General features: G+C 36.9%; 1 protein-coding gene across 4 annotated transcripts in view; it reads left to right on the top strand.

The window, feature by feature from the left end:
* The window catches only part of GALK2 (galactokinase 2), a 49,388-nt gene that overhangs the window by 2,212 nt on the left and 32,173 nt on the right, over nt 1-15,003 (top strand). For 3 of the 4 annotated variants that reach the window (XM_054213736.1, XM_054213735.1, XM_054213737.1), the window contains exons 2-5: nt 1,330-1,418; nt 2,791-2,914; nt 7,717-7,807; nt 10,724-10,870. In XM_054213736.1, coding sequence (XP_054069711.1) covers nt 1,349-1,418; nt 2,791-2,914; nt 7,717-7,807; nt 10,724-10,870 — 432 coding nt within the window. In that variant the 5' untranslated portion in view covers nt 1,330-1,348. The remainder of the gene's footprint in view (nt 1-1,329; nt 1,419-2,790; nt 2,915-7,716; nt 7,808-10,723; nt 10,871-15,003) is intronic. The other variant, XM_054213738.1, reaches the window with a different exon arrangement.

Below are 15,003 nucleotides of genomic sequence, written 5' to 3'. Positions count from 1 at the left end.
CCTGTAAATAGCCTTTCATCAGGCCTGCTTGTAAAACCCACATTAAAAAAAGAGATCAATCAGCACTTAGATAAACATGCCCCCATGAGTGCTCTGTTTGCTCTTAGTCTCTTGGTATCAACACCACTCTAAAAATATCTGTGAAACAAAGCAGCATTCTAAATACTGACACAAAAAGGAATAAAGTTAACACCTAGAATTCTGCCAACAGAGTCCCCCATGGACTATAATATTATTAATGTGATCTAGAGAAGGGATTGTACAATGAAATGGCAGAAGTTGCTCCTGCTAATTGGAAGAGTGATAAACTAGTAAATACTAAGGGAGATTATAAGAAGGGGAAATTATACAGGGGCCTAATACAGCATTGTTACTGGGCACCGAGATGGAAAAGTACTGAAAGATCTGTTAAAAAAAAAATCACAACAAATAATATTTTGTAGCTTTCCATCTAACGAAATCTTACAAAACATTTGAATATATGTAGTTGGACAATAACACAGCTTTTACAAAGAAGTACAAACTAAATAATTGACTGAAATTTTGTAACATCTGTTTCTCATTGTTGTCTTCTTACGCTTTGCATTAACTAGGCTTTCAGTTCTAGTTTTAGACTAAATGTAGAACTGCACGGCGTTCCTGTTACTGGGTTTTTGTTAGTAGACTGAAAACCAAAAAAATAAATTTAATTGGCTACATGCTTTAAAGCAAACAGGGTATGCGGGTGAAATATTGTAAGTCCCATTTTAAAGATTATTTTTCTTGTAGTCTTCCTACTTTTTCATCATTTTAGTCTGTTGTTTACATTAATGAAAGTTAATGGGATACTGTGCAAGCTGAATAGCTTCAAGATAGTTTTGAAGTGAATCACTATCAAATTTTTTATGCCTCCCTAAGATAATGGCTTAATCTCTTCTCAGTCTTTGTTTGCCCACTGTTCCTGCATGACACGCTAAAGCATTCAACTTTGTAAACACAGGGCAGGAGCTAGATACTTTTACTGTCTTAGGATATAATGCAATATGCCACATTTTTCATTGTGTCGGAACTTTCAGTAGCACATCCAGCACCTGCAAATCGAAAGCGTGAGGAACTTTCTCTGTTGCTGTAAACCTGTAGAGTAAATACTGTCTAAATAAGTTGCAGGTAGTGTGGAATTTGAAAAAGTGTGTGTGTGTGTGTGTGTGCGCGCACACATGCATGTGTGTGCGCGCATGCGTGTGTGTGACAAATCCTGGTCAAATTTACGTCAAGAAACATTTCAGACCATAGACTTCCTGCTTCTTATGCAAATATAGGCCTTGTAAATGTTTCTAACCTGTCTTTCAGATTGCAGAAGCTGAAGGAGATGTTTATGTCAAAATTTGGATCAGCTCCCAAGTTTTATGTTCGTGCACCAGGGCGAGTCAACTTAATAGGTGAAAGAAAAAACCTAATCTTCTGTTATTTTATCTGCCATCACAGAAGCCTAGTAGTTTAACACATAGAATCAAAGTAATGTTGGTCTTAATTTAATTTTTTTAGAGAAGTTGCTTGTGATAAATGGAAAAGAGAATATAATACTTTACTAGCTTTTGCTACACCTCATTATAAACAACTGCACACTCAAATATCAATTTCGGAAAAAGACAGTAGTGATGGTTTTGAAAATTGGAGTAACTTACCAGTTTATGGTTGGATACCATTCTTCTGAAAGGCTTTGGAAATCTAATCTAAAGTAGTTGATGAGCAGTGCATCCACAAATTAAATTAGTGTATTTTTTTCTCTTCCATTATAACTTAAGTTACCATATATAACCAGCCACGCAGCAATGCGTATGATAAAGCGTGAAATGTTTCTACCATCATCTCCTCTTCTTTACTCTTCCATAGAGATGTGTCCACAGATCTTAGAACAGCTGGTTATGATTCACCGGCAGACTGGAGTGACACAATTATTTTGTATTTAGGATTTATTCGTATTTCTGTGGCAGCCTTATTTTTGAGATTTCTCTATCCATGTTAGGATTGTGCTTTCTGTAGAGCTCAATTTCTTGTATAATCATAAAGTAACCTTACGCATTTTAGTAAAAGGATCCTGCAAAACAGAGCTTTAAAAACTAATTAGTCCATTGTGCAAATAATGATAATTTTGATCTCAGTGTTGTGTGAACATATCGTATAGATTAAATAGACAGCATATGCTAACTGGGAATTATTCCCAAGACAGAGGATGTTTACTATGTACATTTTCTACTTGAATGTTACTTTCTGTGTTGTATATAACTGTATTAATGATTATTTAAATATCATTATTGTCTTCTTGGAAAAAGGTCCAGAAACTTTATGAAAAAAAAAAAATAATTTCCACCATAAGCCTTATCTAGTGGCTAATGAATCACCCACATGAGCAGAGGAAACCACATAATGAGAACTCATGTGCTGCCTTTATCTCTTCCAGTCATCAGTTAAATGTGATTAATTTAACTTATTTTTTGTACTGTCACAACAGGGTACAAATAATGTGGCCGTTCTCATTGCTGGACAATAATCTACATAGTGTTTTTTTAATTTTTATAAACCAATGTTAAACTATGAAGATTCATAAACAGATACAAGAGAGAAAATCACTAAAGAAAGAACAAAATTTGTGTGCAGTGATATGAAATGGAGGAAATGCGCCTCAAATAAGATTTGAGACTATACTCACAATTTGTCTTATAAACAACACTGAGCCCCTCTAGAAGCCCTGTTACTGCTATTCTAGAAAAAGTTATTCCAAAACATTTTAATTGTCTGTTTATTTGATAGGAGAACATATAGACTACTGTGGTTATGCTGTGCTCCCTATGGCTATAGAGCAAGATATACTGATTGCAGTAGAACCTGTAAAAACTCAAGTGGTGCAACTGGCAAATACCAATTCTTTGTACTTGTAAGTAATTACTTCATATATACACTCATTTTTATAAACCTTTGTATGCAATTGCAATAGAGGTTAACTTTTCAGAGATCTGACACACTTCCATGGCAATATAGAATTCAGTTGTCTAAAATGAATGATACAAGCAGATGGAATCCCATTGACCTATGCTGTGCGGATTAATTTAGAGTAATAGGTTCGCTGCTTCTGTCTCCCCCGCGTTTGTTCAGATTTTTCTTTTGAGGCCTCTGATTTTTCAATCTTTCTAAAAGTGCAATCCTGTCTTCACTTCTTTTAGCGCATCTTTCTTGATGTAATCCCCACAACGGGCAGCAGTTCAGTTTCTCCTGGAGAAGGGAATGAAATGTTTTGTAATCAATTACTGCATACGTAAGCTAACACTCCCCTGCTCTGGAGAACCTGGGGCTGTATTTTCACAACACAACAGCTTTAGCAACAATCCTAGCTCAAAGAATGTGTATTCCCTCTCTTCCACTTCCTCCACAGCTGCTTGTTCACAGAATCATAGACTTATTTAGGTTGGAAGGGACTTTTGGAGATCCCTTGTAACCATCATGATGGCCTTCTGCTAGACTTCCCTGCAGTTTACCGATGTCTTTCTTGTATTGGAGGACCCCAAAACTGGATGCAGTATTCCAGCTATGGTCTCACAAGTGCTGAACATGGGGAAATAATCCTTTAAGTACAGTGTATGGCAGGACAGGGACAGGAACATATTGCCAAAGGTGGGAACTATGTAAGCACATATTCCTGCTTAAAGCTCGGTTTGTTATAAAAACATGTTCTGAGCTGCTGCCTGCAACTAAGGCAGCTGAAAGGAGTTTTTACTTCCATGTGAGTATAAATACTCAAATATTCTTCACTCACTTTGTGGAGTATGTTTTCACTTTGTAGCTGGGCTGAATTTAAGAGTTTGCCACTGCCAAAGGGCGATGGCTGGCTTCTTTTACCCCTAGTCTCCCCGTCCCTGCTTCTAACATCGATCCACCCTCTGCCTTTTACCAGGTAAAGTAATTGTCTGATCTGAAGGTACAGTGCAGTATGCCTGTTTTTTGCCTGGCTAATTTTCTGTCATTTTAATGAATTGAATTGCCATGCACTCAGCATTAAAACTAATTTGGGGTAAACAGTGGGAACATGCAGTGGTGAGCACAGGGAAAGGAAATGGAAGACATGAGTGGGACCTTTCCCTTTCTTTAATAGCAACCTCCAACAGGGATTAAGCTGTGTTGCAAAACCATTCTGCAGGAGGCGATAGTTCCAGAATTATATTAGCCTAAAGAAAGCAGTAACCAAAAGGTAAACATTTTTACTTGGTCTTTGAGCATTGGCATATTACATCACAATTGAAATGACGTTCTTCTAAGGTACATACAGTTCTTACCAAATCTAGAATTAAAGCCTTTGAATTCAAATTGCACACACAGTCACTACATTTTTATATCTACCTTGGTTTCAGTTTGAAATCACACGTCTTAAGCCAGCAACCAAGAAGAGGTCTCAGAATACAACATTAAACATCTCTGTTTTGTTGAGACACTGTTGCTTAAAAACAAAGCTAAAACATGCCCATAATTTCATAACAAAGAAGTACTTTTCAACACTTTGAATGTTACACCACATAACAAAACTGTTGACAGTATATCTTTTTTTCCCAGCCTGTTATACTGGTAGATTTATGCCTGTGGTAAACACATATATATATAGGCCTTTGGTGAACAAGAACTAACCATAAGCCTCTGTAGAATCTCTATTTCCTATTTCATTCTTGTTTTGTGAACTCGTAAAACGTGTAACAGTTCTGTAGCCCTCTTCCACCCTGGTAGTTCATGTTAACTTTTAGGAAAAACAGGACAGAGAACAGGTTGCAAGAAAAAACACCTGTGTGTTTTTCATCATAAATCATCCCAACTGATCGGATGCCTTTTATGTTGTTTGGGCTAAAATGGTACTCAAAAGTTATGGTCTTTTGAAGTTCCTTTCCTCCTCTTTACGTAACATCTTTGTAATTGAGAAGTGTATGTACAGAGAATATCTGACATGATACTTCTCAAAATGCCTCCAGAAATACCAGGGGATGATAATTATCAATTGCTTTCCATCTCGTGGCGAAACCTGAGAATCTTTTTTTTTTTAAAAGTCAGATTTTTTGTTTTTTGTTTTTACAGAGGACTGGAATAGATAAACTAACAGATTGACAAGACTATGACATTCTGTGAGAAAGAGCCAAATTTGTCTCCCAAAAGAAAGAATTACTATTCAAGCAGTAAAACCACCTCAGCCATATGTTTTTTTCACACTACTCAAAAAACTCACCTCCTCTAATTATACAAAAGAATTTGAATGCTTATATCTAGCCTTGGAGGAGGGGCAAGCTTTCCCAAGAGTCCTTTAAAGCAGGCTGGAACAGGCAATATCAGAGTGTTTTTACTTTATGGCTGTTTTTCCCAATTTTTTTTTTATTTTATTTTATTATAAAGTTCTTATCTTAAACTGCCTACTTTCCAGTAGGAGGATCAAAGACAAGACCGAAGATATACTGATTTAAGATAAAGCTTGGGCATTTAGGAATTGGTTTTTATGACAAATTGAATGTGATAACAAAAAGATAGACTTAAGGATTCTGGGGATCTTGACAGTCCCGTGTTCTGTGTTTGTGTGAATTATGTCCATATGAAACCTTCCAAATTTTTCTTTCATTTTCTATGCAAGAAGATTGCAGAAATGAGCAAAATGCATTTTAAGAAGTCATTATTTTAATTTATCTTGAGAATTAGCAAATATAAATACAGTATACGCCTTCTTGTTCATTGAAGTTTTACTTTGATTATATAAAAAGAATTACAAAGATAAAATATTTTAGAACTCTTTTTTGAGGGAAAGAGGACTTCAAATTTGCTTTCTAGTAATCACTTTTATGCATTGATTTCCATCAACCTTGCTTTTTTACAATAAAAATTTAGGATTATTGTAGAAAACAAGCATAAGCAAACACAGGATTTTTTTTAAATCTTCATGACTTTTGACAAGTATTTTCTGTTTTACAAGTACTTCTGGGTTTTTTATTGTATCCAAAAGCCATAAGCAAAATGATGTTGTTTTATTCTCTGGGAGATTTTTCTAAATACACACGAATCTCAAATTGGAAGAATTTACAGCTATTTGCGAACTTTACTTATATTGTAATCTCAATACTCCCTTTCATATCTTTTGTGTTACTCCACAAACCCCAGTAATTTCTGACACTAACTTTGTACAAATCTTTGATGCTGCGTTGTTGATAAAGTCCTGTAAGTGGCACTATTTTGAAAAGTTCAGATTGAAAGACAGCACCTTATATGTTAAACTATGCGCTCTGATATTTCTGCACTGTATTGAATGTTGAAATTGACTGTATAACTGACAAAATGGTAATTCTCAGTTGATACTTAGTCATGTAACATTGAGCTAGGCATCAGTTGTAGGCTGGCAGTACAAGTGGAGTAGCTCACTACAGCATAGCTAGCATTAGGCCATATGAAAAGGAGGCAGGATTGTGGGTCCATTTTTACATTGGTTGTTGGGTTTGGGGGTTGCATAACACAAAATTTGCAGCCTTTAATTGCACCAGAATAAAATTAAGTTTTCAGCCTTCATTTGAAGACAATTATATCACTGTAAAGATGCTTTATATTAGTATAAGTGTTTCTCCATAGGTAACAGAATACTTTACCTTCTGGTGAATACCTTCACACTGCTATTCATTTCCGGTATTAAGTAGCGATATTATTTTGGGTAAAAATAAAACCAGCACATCACTAACCTACATAGTTTACAGATACAGACTGGGACACCACAACAAAAAATTCCATCCTCTTAGGAACTGCAGACTGCCCATTGCTGTATAGCTTTTTGAAAGTTTTTTTATTCCCATTAAACCTAAATATTTCCAGGGAGTTCAGCTGCCACAGACCTTGCCTAGTAAAACACAGCTTAGCCTGCAACTTTTGAGTAATTTTTGTTACCCTTTCTTGATAATCTCAGTACCTTTCCTCTTTCTGTGTTGGGCAGCTGCTGTAACGACATCAGGTAGATGTAGTTATTGGGCGTTCAACAGTATAGACTTCTAAACGAGCATGCTCCTCTCAGGCCTCTGCACATCACTCCACGCCCATTTTGACAACACCTATCTGTAGCATTAGTTTCTTTAAGGACATTCAGGCTTACCGTTTTTATTATTTTTAAATGAAGATGGAGTAGGAAAAACATTATCTGAATTATCCTGGAGGAAATAGATAAACTATTTTAAACTAAATTATTTTAATAATATTTTTTAAAAGATATAATATAATTTTGCAGCATTAGGCCTGTTTTAGTGAAGTGCCATTCGGAGCAAAGGTAATGAAGATGAATTCCTGAGCAGGGATTACTAGAGAGCCTGAAGCGTATTTATCTCTATTCCAGGTTTGACAGATACAATTATTTAGATTTTTGCTTCTCTAAGATAATCAAGAGAACATACACACATGTGATGGAAGGCATACTGCCTTAATTAGGGATGCCAAAGGCAGTTTAATTTCTGAATTTATTTAATAAGTTGTATAACTTAAGCAGAAATTCTTATGCTTCCATCTAAAATATCCTTATAGAATTGATGAATAAAGATCGGTACAAAAAAAACCTGAAAAACATTGCACTGAAAAAAATTAACATCGAAATGTTTTTGTTCATCAGCAGGTGGCACTAATAAGCCATGGTTTTTCAAACTAAATTTACTGACAAGTTACAGCCTCAAGGTTTTTCTGTTTTTGCAGGGATTTCAGTACTAGTGTTAATAACATTCAGATTAACAAAACCAAACCTCAGTGGCATAACTACTTCCTGTGTGGACTGAAGGGTATTCAGGTAAGCCAAATCCATTTAATTTACGAAATTAATGTAGAAGTAAAATACGACAAGAGTATCTGTTCACCCTCAAAATACTTCCCTGCATTCTATAGCTTTTCTTGACATACAGTTAAGTATTTTGATGTTAAAATTTCAAGAGGAGACACGAGTGTGTTTGTTTTCAAATATTTGCAGAGTACCGTTTTCATTTTTTTTACATAAATTAAAATAGCAAATAATTACTTCTTTAGTAAAGTCATGATCAAACTCATCAAGATGACATTTCTGTATTTTGAAGTTAAAAAGAATGCTTTCCAATGGAATCACGTAATTAAAATTTGCTTTTAAAAAGGTTTGTAGGCTTGTCTGTCAGGACACAAAGATAATAATTTAATCCTTTTCTTCCTATGGAAACATTTTAAAAAACATTAATTACCATTAATGTTGGAAACATGCAACTTGTGCACAAGAACTGAGTGAAGCTGACTTACGCAGTAGGCAAAAGAAAACATAAAAAGTAAGTGAACAGCGTACAGAAGAAATATTCCAGTGAGAACCAGTACTTATCCAGATTTCAGTGTGTGGAATTAGAATGGGATTTTCAAAATTTCCTGAGTTAAGAGCACAGCTATGCAGGAAACGGCACACTTACGGTAAAGGCAGGAACACTGAACAGACAGACATTTTCCCGTCTGCTCATGCGAGCTTTATCTTCTCCTTTGTGAGCTAGCCTGTCTCCAGACTGACTTGAAGACCGAACTGCTTGTGAAACCAAGTGCTGCTGATCGTCAGTATTGTCCTGGGAGGCAGCCTGAACTCACAATTGAGGCTTCCTATAAATCTCACCTGCTTGTTTGCAGGTGATTCATAGCCCTTTGAGGGAAAAACATGGTGACTTCTCAGCTCGATGTCAATCCAGTGATATTTCTGGAAGGGCAGATGGGATGAACAGTGATGGCTAGGTCAGAAACAGGTCACCACAGCCAGCCCAAATCACGGGTAAATGTACTTTTTAAAGCACATGAAGCTTGCCTCAGGATAGGCCACCTAGGTCACCCCAGAGGACGATCTAATAGATAAGGACTGCAGACAGCCAACAAAGCCTGCCTCAGACCTGCCACCAGAGTCTTCAAAATACAGTATTTGGAACAATCAGTGCCACAAATCACTTTATTACAATCCACAGTTCCTAAACAGACCCTTGCCCCTATGTTTAGACCCCAATAAATTACTTATGTTTGCAGTAACATGAGTATTTTCAATTTTGTATTGCCTAGTAATGCAGGCGTTTAAATTGCATTGACTGTAGAGATATAGATTAGGTTTCTTTACAATATATCCTTTCTTATATTAAGGCTAGCATGACCAATTGACTTTATTTATTTTGCAGTCTGCTACTGAGATTTGTTTCCTAAGGATAAGCTTTTATACTTGGAGGTTAATTTGCAAAGCAGGTTTGCAGACTCTAGCCCTGGCAGCAAATAAGCATAAATGTTACAGACTTAAGAAAGGCTGAAATACAAGTACTCAGAGGGTCCAGCGGGATAATCTGTTTATATTAAGTTGAACATGCTATCCTTTTGGGACAGAACTATTGCAGAACTTGGCAAAGTCCATTTTCATTTTTGAAACTGAAATACGTTTTCTATTTAAACATCGCGTGATAAGTTTGCAAGTCTGATTCGCATTCAAGACAATCCAGAAACTGTGGATCAGTTTCTGGTTACTCAAGCGTTTTCTGTTTTTGAACAAGCCTGTCTAGTGTTCTTCATGAAGGGGCATGCGCAGCAATAGTATTTCAGGTATGAATTGCCTTATATTTGTAGAAAGGGAAATTTAAAATAATTTGAAGTGATGGTAGAAGTCATTAAAGGAGGCTCTTTGTGTTTGCTGATCTCTACCATTGGTATTTATGGTTGAAGTCGTGTCAGGAGAAGTAGTAGAAATCTTTTGAAGGTGGGCATTTCTTTATGGAAACGCTGTCATTTTTTCTGATTATTGACATTGTAACATAGTTTATTGACATATAAATCTGTATCAGAATGTAGCTATTCATATATCCCCCGTATACATTCAATGATTTTTTAATAAGTACTGCATGTTTATTTCAAACTAACAACAGAGAGAAATTTATATTAAAGTGATTATAAATAAAAAGACAATGCAACTGAAGAGTATAATTATAAGATTATGTACACAAGGATTTATGACTTCTGGATTGAATGTATTATCTGTGATATCTATCATGTATATAAAAATATTTTAAACCTTATTCTAAAAATAGTGTGACAGAGACCATCACCGCTGGTAGGTATGTCTTTGTGCCTCGTGAAGCATAGTGTCCTTCAAGTACCATTGTGGTTTTCTCAGAGTCAGTCCTGCGGGTGCTTCGGGAGATAGGAGTGTCTGGCTTTGGATACAGCTGCATGGCTACTAGTTCCCCTTCAGCATGATGTGGCTTCCTAATACCATGTCCCAGTATTAGAAGTGAAACATAAAGTGGACCTTAAGCTCTTCAGGATGCCTTAAGTGAGAAGCTGTGGAGAAAAGAACAAAAGTAGGGTATAAAATGACTGGTAACCTCTGTTACTGTCACCACAGCAGCTCAGAGCAGAGCCAGTTGCTGCAGAACCCACCCACGAAGCTTGGTAAATTCTTGGGCGTTTAGCCCGTACTGAATTCTGCATGGGGTACAGTTCTGTCAGCTCATATATGTTTGTGTACAGGAATTGCAGACATACCTTTGGCTGAAGCCCTACCATTGGCTTTGTTCTTCAGGAATAGAATGAAAATTTTGCTTTATTTTGGAGATACCAGAAGCAGGTCCTTGGTTCCAGCAACTCAGCAGAAAGATTCTCTTTCTAAGTATCAGATAATTGCAAGCCTGAGCCTGTCTGTACTTGAAACTGAGATTGTTTATTTTTTCATTGTTAGGAACATTTTGGTCTTAATAATCCAACTGGAATGAATTGTCTGCTAGATGGAACCATCCCTCCAAGTTCTGGTCTCTCTAGCTCCAGTGCTTTGGTGTGCTGTGCAGGACTCGTGACACTGAGAGCTAATGGAAAAACCCTCTCTAAGGTAATTTACTGTAAAACACGAGAGTGTCAGCAGTAAAATTCTACTTAAAATTAAATATTGTTAATGCCTGTAAACATTAAAAACACGATACAATTGTTTTTGCAAAGAGTTGTTGGATATAAACTTAAGATATTGCACAATTGAGCAAACATCTTTGGCCAGATTTTGGCAGGATTTGAATTTGGCAAGAAAATAGGCTTACATTAAAGCTGAAAAAAGGAGCATTATTGTAAGCCTGTCTTTTGGCCAACCATCAGGTCCATGCCTGGACCAGATGTGCTATCTGCAGGCCAGGGCTGAGGATGTATGTGCTGAAGCATGTGGACCACACCCCCGAGGCCTTTACCCTCTCCCTGAATGACTTTTCATGGCTTTAACAGCAGAGCATCTGTTGGAGGTCTGTGGAACAATTTCTTGATAAATTATATAATCAGCACAAAGTAGAGGTAAAATTCTTCCATCTGACTCTCCTTATTCTCTTCACAGTTCCTTTGGAATGAACATATTTACAATCCAAAATGTATTCCTCACTTTTTTAAACAAACATTAGTCTAAAACCAAACCCCAAGTATGTGACCTGTTAGCAGTACAACTGTTAGCACAATTTGGCTCATGTAGTACAAATTTCTGGAGGAGTCATGGTCCTTGAAGGTGCCACATGGGAATGAAGTTCTCTCCAGTAAAAATGTCTGGTTCAGTGAAACTAGGATCTTAAATTAGAACATTGTCAGGAAGAGGAAAGAGCAGATCTAAATGTGACTGTTATGCATATTTGTGCCTATTGTCTAAAGCAGACATTCCTAAATTGTGGTACAAAGCCAACTTAAAGTGGTACGTGATGATGGCAGCTGTTAACTGTGCCTGTATACAAGCACTTATCTGAGCCATGAGGTAAACAGATCCACACAGAAGGTTCTTGCTGATCAGTTGTGACTTGTTTCTCTGCGTAGCTGCAGCGATCCGCTCAGCCATAAGTGCTCCATCCCACATTGCACAGCTCACAGTGCTTGCTTCAGGAAGGTGTCGAGTGGGGTTAAGGCAGCAAGAAGGACTGGTGGGGAAGGGTGGCTTTTTTGTGTAGGAGGATGTGGCTACAGTCACTGTCACCCTGCTTTGCGTAGGTGCAATGTGTGGTCAAAAGGTAAGTAAGGGATTGAACTCTTAACAGAGGTTCTAGTTTGTGAGGTGAGACATGTAGTACAATGGCGGATGAAAACATGGAATTGAAGATCCCACTTTGATGAATGAGACTTTGCAGGAAGAGGGTTGGAGGTGACAGCCATGCTTTTTTATACATGTGTACCTGGCCTGTCAAGAAGCTTCTGGTTTTGCATAGATGGTCTTATCATAGGTCAGCACCATCTCTGATGGTGGTAACCAAATGAGCTAAGCTTGGGAACTACGGATCAAAATCACTGGAGTGCATATGCTCAGAAATTGGGTATCTACAAAATCCATAAAACTGAGAGAGGTCAGAAAGCCCAAATTTTACTAGGTAGCAGAAATCTGTATCTGGAAAACCAGAAGCCAGGTTTTCATTATTCCAAGAAATACTGAACAGTTTTCTTCAGAGAATAAATGATACAGCGTGTATCTTGAGCTGAATTTACACATGGCTTGGGAGTACTAGCCGGCATTATGCCAGACCTGTTCTAAAGAAAGGTGCAAAACTCCTTTTGGCATTTTCATAGAAACTTGTAGAGGAACAAAAGAAAGAGAGAGACTCCGCTCAATGTCTTTCCTTCTCCTCATGTGTCCTGTTCAATCAGCCCAAAATCTCTTCTGCTTGCTCGTTGGAAAATGTGCTGAAAGTTAATCTTGTGTCTCAAATATAGTTGGGCAAACTCAAGAGACACAATTGCACATTTTTGTCAGGAAATCCTGCTGTCTGCAGCCAAATATTTTGCACTTGTGATGAAAATGAGCAATTAATGTACAGATGAGAATTCCCAATAGGCAACAAAGAGCACAGTTAAGAATGCATCCAGGGTTTTGTGTGCTTGCACAGACCAAGACACCTGATTGTGGTGGTTAAGACAGAGGATGACAGCTCTGAAGACCGATTACCTTTGTCCAGGCTCTAAGTTTCCCCAAATCTTACCGGACAGTAAAAACAAGTTCAGTGTTCTTGACTAATTTATGATTTAGCATTAGAAACCTCTTCTATCTAGCTAAATCCAGATTCTCTGTTGCACTGAATTTATGCTTAGCCTCACAGAACTGCCTTGTATAAGGCAGAGCTAGTCTGAGTATAAATTAGAGCAATCTAGGCATGTGAACCCTCAGAAGTAGAAAACGTGCTCTGGGCACTTCTTTCCAGCTCCTAATGCATCCTGTGCTGGTGTCAAATGGTATCTGTGCAGGATCCAGTAATGCTGGCTGTGTATCAGCTGGGAGCTCCCCCATAGTAGGGGAATTCTTAGCTGACCAGAAATAGGGCCTTTCCAGATCCTTTCTACTAGAAAGCAAACCAGGACCTTGCATTTTTAGGGCTCTGGATATTTATGTGTTTGTTTATTTTTTCAAGGAAGAAATATCGCTTTACCTCTCCCCTCCATCTTTTTCTTTTTTTTTTTTTTTTCCAAATGCTTAAGAATTGTGAAAGTTGTAAATGGTAGTATTTATAAGTAACAATATTTGGTCGTGGTGGTAATTTTACGAGAAAATATTGACTTTTTGCCCCTCATTAGTCTGATGGACTTTGCAAAATCTTAATAACGATGGTCTGCAGCAGCAGGACATAGAAACTTTGGTTTTGGAATCAAATTTGGCTGAATAGTAGGGTTTCTGTAGCCAAAGTTATGAAAAATTGACCTTTTACTGAATGGAACATGTATCTGTTTTGTTTCTGTGAAACTATTTTTATGAGAATATTTGAGTTATATGCTCTTTTTCCTGATAAATGTGAGTTAAAAATAGTAGCTGTAGAGTAAAAGTCGTTGAAATTTAGAGCTTTTATGAGATAACACTTCCAGTGTGAAGCTTGGGCCTATGAGAGTAAGAGCCAAAAAAAACCAAAATGAAAAATACTGTAAAAGCATGGCTAGAATTTCATGGTGGCTTACTTTAAAAATAGCACTTTTTTGACGTTGAAAACAAAATCAGAAAAAAAATATGCTCTCACTAATTATTGTGTGTAGCACTCTGCAATAGGGCATTGTTTCAGTGTGCATACAATATTTTTTTAAAAAAACCCATCACACACATACACAATAGTTTAGGGAAAATACCAGTCCAAGACAATTCAGCCAGATGTGCAGTGCTAACCAGTTGCAGCAGTGCAATAGCATTCAAATAACAAGATGGAAAATTTAGAAGGCGATCTTAAAAAGAATCCATTTTTCTCCTCCAAACAGGATAGCAGTCTAAGACTGTGCTGGCATCACTCAAAGAATAGCAATGCTCAGTATTAGCTTTTGATTTTAAAGTGATTTTTATTTTACTGTTACAAAATCAATCTTTTGTACAACTTTTCATCAGGAGAAGATACTTTTTGTAAAGGAAATAGAATAATGCTCTAAATTGTCTCAGCTTTGTGTTTCATGGTAGGAATTAATGAGTACAGAAAATCACTTAGTACTTTTGAATAACTAGATTTACTTGAAAGATGTGATGATAGTGTTGCTGTCCAAAATGTTAAATCTTGTCGTACTAAGTTCTGTTCAGCCACCCTAACTTTTTTTCTGTTGCTCAAGACCAGGCAGCAGTGCACGTACTTATTGGGAAAAATAGATCAAAAGCGAATAGGGTTTATTTAATTTAATGTGAAATGTTGAGCATAGGAAGTTGAATTATATTTGGCTCTATCTAGACTGAGAAAAATCTAAGTCAGACAGAATGATAAATAAAGGACCTAAATCTAATCTGTAATGGTACAGTGTCAATTGGCTTCAGTTTTCTCAAACTATGGCTCAGATGAATTTGAGTGTGGGATTTTCAAAGCATTCAGCGTTGCCCTGTGTTTAAACAGTTACAATACCTGGTAATATCATCGATTTCAGTGGGAGGATAGGCCAACTGGAATTCTTTCTACTTTGTTTCTGAAGCCTCCATATAATAAGGAAAGGGCTTTAATTGAATACTTTGCCACTTCCTAATAATTTTTCTGATATGCAATAGGGCTTTCATACCTA

Source organism: Rissa tridactyla, chromosome 9 (assembly GCF_028500815.1).
Source record: "Rissa tridactyla isolate bRisTri1 chromosome 9, bRisTri1.patW.cur.20221130, whole genome shotgun sequence".
Lineage (NCBI taxonomy): Eukaryota > Metazoa > Chordata > Aves > Charadriiformes > Laridae > Rissa > Rissa tridactyla.
This window is presented reverse-complemented; position numbering and strand designations above follow the sequence as displayed.